The sequence below is a fragment of the Drosophila ficusphila genome, unplaced genomic scaffold (assembly GCF_018152265.1).
Source record: "Drosophila ficusphila isolate 14025-0441.05 unplaced genomic scaffold, ASM1815226v1 contig_470, whole genome shotgun sequence".
NCBI classification, from domain to species: domain Eukaryota; kingdom Metazoa; phylum Arthropoda; class Insecta; order Diptera; family Drosophilidae; genus Drosophila; species Drosophila ficusphila.
Window position 1 is genome coordinate 1,164,466 of NW_025064389.1, and position 4,498 is coordinate 1,168,963.

Below are 4,498 nucleotides of genomic sequence, written 5' to 3' on the forward strand. Positions count from 1 at the left end.
GTATAAGATTTGATACACTTATTGTTAGTCTCGTAAGGAGAAGATTCAATAAATAGAGCAAAGCTAAAAAAAAAAAAAAAAAAAAAAATGCCAAATGGCCTGGTCAAGCAAATAACCGAGAAGTCAAGCCCAGCAAGAACGAAGCAAACGAAGTCGAAGCGATCGAAGCAGTTTACAGTGTCACAGGTCAAGTAAAATGTCAACAAAACAGAAAAGTCATTGATCTCGAAATATTTAATCAAGTAATTTCATTTCAAATGGACTCCGGAGCAACAGCATCCGTGATAAACTCCAATACGTACGCGCTGCTGAAGAAGCCAAAATTGCACAAGTGTTCCCGAGTTTTACATGCGTTTGGACATACACCAATACCATTGCTAGCGGAGCTGCACACTGTCGCAAAGTGCGGGGAGGAAGAAACTTCGACCAATCTCTTCGGCATGGATTTATTTAACGTTTTCGGATTCGATATCATGCAAGTATCGAACATTTATGAGGTGCATAATGACAAAGTAAGTGACCTCTGCAACAAATACAGCGAAGTGTTTGAACCAGCTATGGGTGTCATTACAGACTTCAAAGCCAGCGTATTTCTAAAATCGTCAGCAACGCCAAAGTTTTATAAAAGCCGCATAATTCCGTTCGGTCAGATGGACAAATTTAAAGCTGAAGCAGACAGACTCACACAAGCCGGAATTTGGAAACCAGTCAAGTTCAGCAATTGGGCATCCCCAATTGTGCTCGCACCTAAGCCAGGTGGCGATATACGTATTTGTGGCGATTTTAAACAGGCAGTCAACGCACAAATCGACGTCGAACTGTATCCATTACCAACAAAAGAAGCTCTATTCCACATCATTCGTCATGGAAAGCAGTTCAGCAAGATAGACCTCAAGGATGCCTATCTTCAGATGGAATTAGATGAGGCTTCGAAAGAAATCATGGTGGTTAACACACCAGTGGGCCTATTTCAGTATCAGCGCCTTCCTTACGGGATTGCAAGTGCACCAGCCATTTTTCAAAGATACCTTGAGCAACTTCTAAAGGGAATAGAAGGTTGTGGCAACTATTTAGATGATATCATGATCTCAGCACCTACAAGCGAGGAACATCTGAACCGAATCGACCAAGTTCTCAGCACTCTTCAAGCGAACGGCATCAGATGCAAAAGGCAAAAATGCTTCTTTTTCAAGGACGAAATTGAATATTTAGGGCGAAGAATTAGCGCAAACGGAATTCTTGCAGACAGCTCAGGCTTGGAGGCTGTAAAACTGTTGAGACCGCCTTCCAACTTACAACAATTGGAAGCATTCATGGGTAAAGTTAATTATTATTGTAATTTTATTCCGAACTATTCGCAGTTGGCTGCTCCATTGAACCAGCTTCGCAGGAAAGATGTAGCCTTATTTTTTGGTCCACAACAGCAACAAGCTTTTACAGCTCTTAAGTCCCACATTATTAACGCAACGCAGCTAGCTCACTTTGACGAAAATTTACCGCTAGTGCTCGCTACAGATGCCTCATCCTTTGGCATCGGGGTAGTCCTTTCGCATCTTCAGCCAGATGGCGGAGAGAGACCCATTGTTTTCGCATCCAAGACGCTCGACAAGCATCAGGTTAAATACAGCCAAATCGAAAAGGAAGGACTTTCCATAATATTTGGAGTAAAACGTTTCCATCAATACCTTTACGGAAGAAAATTTATCCTGATCACAGACCACAAGCCGCTTGTTACCATTTTTAATCCAGGCAAGCATCTTCCGTTGATGACGTCAAACAGGATACAGCGTTGGGCCATTATTCTCTTGGCCTACAATTTCGATATACAGTATCGATCCACATCTGCTCATGGTAATGCGGATGCCCTTTCACGCCTTCCAGTGGGTACAGATCCAGATTTCGACAAAGAAGAGGAAGCTTGCCATACTGTAGTCGAAGTGTCAACACCGATAAATTCAGAGCTCATTTGCAACCACATGGACAAAGACGAACTCCTCAAACAAGTCCTGCAGTACGTATCTGTAGGATGGCCAGAAAAACTTCAGCCAGGCAACGAAGCCCTATTGCCTTACTTTAACCGAAAGTTTGCTCTTACAATCAACAAAAAATTGCTTTGCCTACACACAGACGCAAATCGTGTAGTAATTTCAGCCAGTCTACGTGTCCATATCCTAAAACTCTTACATGAAGGACATTGGGGCATTGTTCGAATGAAGCAGTTGGCAAGACAACATGTTTGGTGGCCTACCATTATCGAAGACATCAAAAGCCTTGCCCAGTCATGCAGCTTCTTCAAGTGCAACAATCCTACACCACACTCTCTTGGTGGTGCAGGATTGTTGCACTTGAAGATGCTGCATGACCAAAGTTGGCCAGCAGCAAAAACAGCATGGGAGCGAATTCATATCGACTTCGCCGGTCCAATTTTTGACGCTATGTGGCTCATATGCGTAGACGCCTATTCACAGTTTACATTTGTAATCCAAATGTCGTCTACAACAACCGCCAACACGATCGCTGCATTGTCTTCGATTTTCGCCATCGAAGGATACCCGAAAACCATGGTTAGCGACAACCGTCCTCAGCTTACAGCTAACGCCTTCGAAGAATTCTGCAAACTGCACGGTATAAAGCATGTTACCACAGCACCATTCCACCCAGCATCCAACGGATTAGCAGAACGTTTTGTGCAGACGTTCAAATTTTCAGTCAAGAAGAACCTCCAAGACGGTATATCACTTAGGGTGGCTGTAACTAAATATCTTTCTTCTTACAGGTTCACTCCAAAGGCCCAAGGTAAAACTCCTGCCGAGTTAATCCACGGTAGACCAGTCCGCACCGTGCTTAGTCAACTTTTCGAGAAGCCTGTCGAAGCTAAACAAACAATCACGAAGTACATCCCTAATCAAATGGTATACGCTCGAAACTATTCAAGGGGAGAAAAGTGGATTGAAGGCATAATCGACCGTCCAGTTGGAAAAATGCTTTTCATCGTTCGCACCTCAAATGGCTATATCAAGCGCCATTTCAACCAGCTGAAACCGAAGTTGTCAACAAACAACTCCATCGAGGAACCTCCAGAGTTTTGGTGGATTCCGGAACTGCCAAAGCCGTCCTTAAACCAAGAAACACAGCGACAAGAACAACCGCCAACACCGTCAGTTGTTCAGCGACCTGATCCTGCTCCTGTGTCTGGCCCTCCTGAACGCGCAGCAGCCTCTACCCAGCAGCCGAAACAGATACAATCTACACAACGTAGTTCCGGCATACCAGTACGCCAAAGCAGCCGTGTTCGCCAGGAAGTCGATCGTTTTAAGCCAAAGGACTTCAGGCGACCTAAAAGCACTAATAATTCCTAATTAAAGGAGGAGATGTGTTATGTATAATGTAAACTCGCTACACAAACATCCAAAACTTTTTGTAATCCTTCATTCTATAAGCACACACATGTATACACACACACGTTTCTCTCGCTACTCTCTAAATAAAGTCAGTCTGTACCAAGCACTCAACCTGTTCCTCGCGAACTAGTGAGATGTTCAAGGGGGGGCTTAGCTGAGGCCACCAGGCGGGTCGCAGGTTGCGGATAGCGAACGGCCTTCTTCGCAAGGTTAGTTGTGAATAAGCGCAAGCGAATAAGCAACCCCGGACAAACAGCGGGTACATCGGAGTCGGTGTACTGATAAGACGCTTGTTTGGCCGTCTTTAAATTGTAGCCTCACACACCCCTCCTCCCTCACAATTACCTACCAACTTCCCTTCCCGCAATCTCACTCCGGTGCCGGACTAAGGTGTCATCCGACCTGTGCCGATAGTCAGCCTGGCTGGGGGCCCGGATTAACAACTAGCCCAGTCTCTCACGGAGGGTTCAGGCAAGTGGCGACCGCCTGTCCTAACCGCGCCTTACCCGGGTATGGCGGATCTCTGCCCGGGTGGACCTTACTTTCTCCGCAACTCGTGGGATCCACTATGAGAAAGAATAACACAAATAAGTTACCGCAGGACATCCCTGCCTCGAGTGTCGCAAGACACTTTGAAAATCAACTCCTCGACGGGGAGCGACCACAGGTGGGACCATCCCCACCCAGGAGCGCAGCCACCGCCAGGAGTGCGTCTCGGACGCAAGATGTGGGACATCCCCCACAACGGTCTACTGTTCCAGTCCGGGAATGTGCGCGACCAGCAGGACCATCCCGGCTGGCTCGCCCACCCCCCGCGGCTGGACAGAGGACCAGGCCTGCCGCGAAGAAGGATGTCCTCCCAGCCAGAGGACAACCTGGAGGCATAGACGACCCCAACAGGAGAGGCCTGCCGGGGTCCAAAGCGAAATGGTACCTCAGATACCTCAAGCAGGGCATGTCACCTGACGAGGCACTGAGGAAGGCAAAGGAGCCACGACCAACGGCCCCAAGTAGTGCACCTGCCAGCAAGCGAGGTAACAGCACCCTCACCCCTCCGACAGACACCCCAAAAAGGTCGAAGTCAGAGGGCACAAATG

At 47.1% G+C, this 4,498-nt stretch overlaps 1 protein-coding gene across 1 annotated transcript; it reads left to right on the forward strand.

Annotated features, from left to right (window-relative positions):
* The first annotated feature begins 257 nt into the window (after nucleotides 1-257).
* LOC122320336 (uncharacterized protein K02A2.6-like) lies at nucleotides 258-4,288 on the forward strand. Its single transcript, XM_043208530.1, has 5 exons — nucleotides 258-1,265; nucleotides 1,362-2,011; nucleotides 2,288-2,695; nucleotides 2,777-3,157; nucleotides 4,003-4,288. Exons 1-5 carry the CDS (start codon nucleotides 258-260, stop codon nucleotides 4,286-4,288), a joined length of 2,733 nt encoding a protein of 910 aa, XP_043064465.1.
* Nucleotides 4,289-4,498: the final 210 nt, after the last annotated feature.

What these genes read in the sequence shown, in the direction of transcription:
- LOC122320336 (XM_043208530.1), top strand. Translation starts at nt 258, where the DNA reads ATGGACTCCGGAGCAACAGCATCCGTGATAAACTCCAATACGTACGCG. An exon ending in ACAGCTCAGGCTTGGAGGCT is followed by an intron (nt 1,266 to 1,361) that starts GTAAAACTGTTG and finishes AACTATTCGCAG; the next exon opens with TTGGCTGCTCCATTGAACCA. An exon ending in CTCCTCAAACAAGTCCTGCA is followed by an intron (nt 2,012 to 2,287) that starts GTACGTATCTGT and finishes CCAGTCATGCAG; the next exon opens with CTTCTTCAAGTGCAACAATC.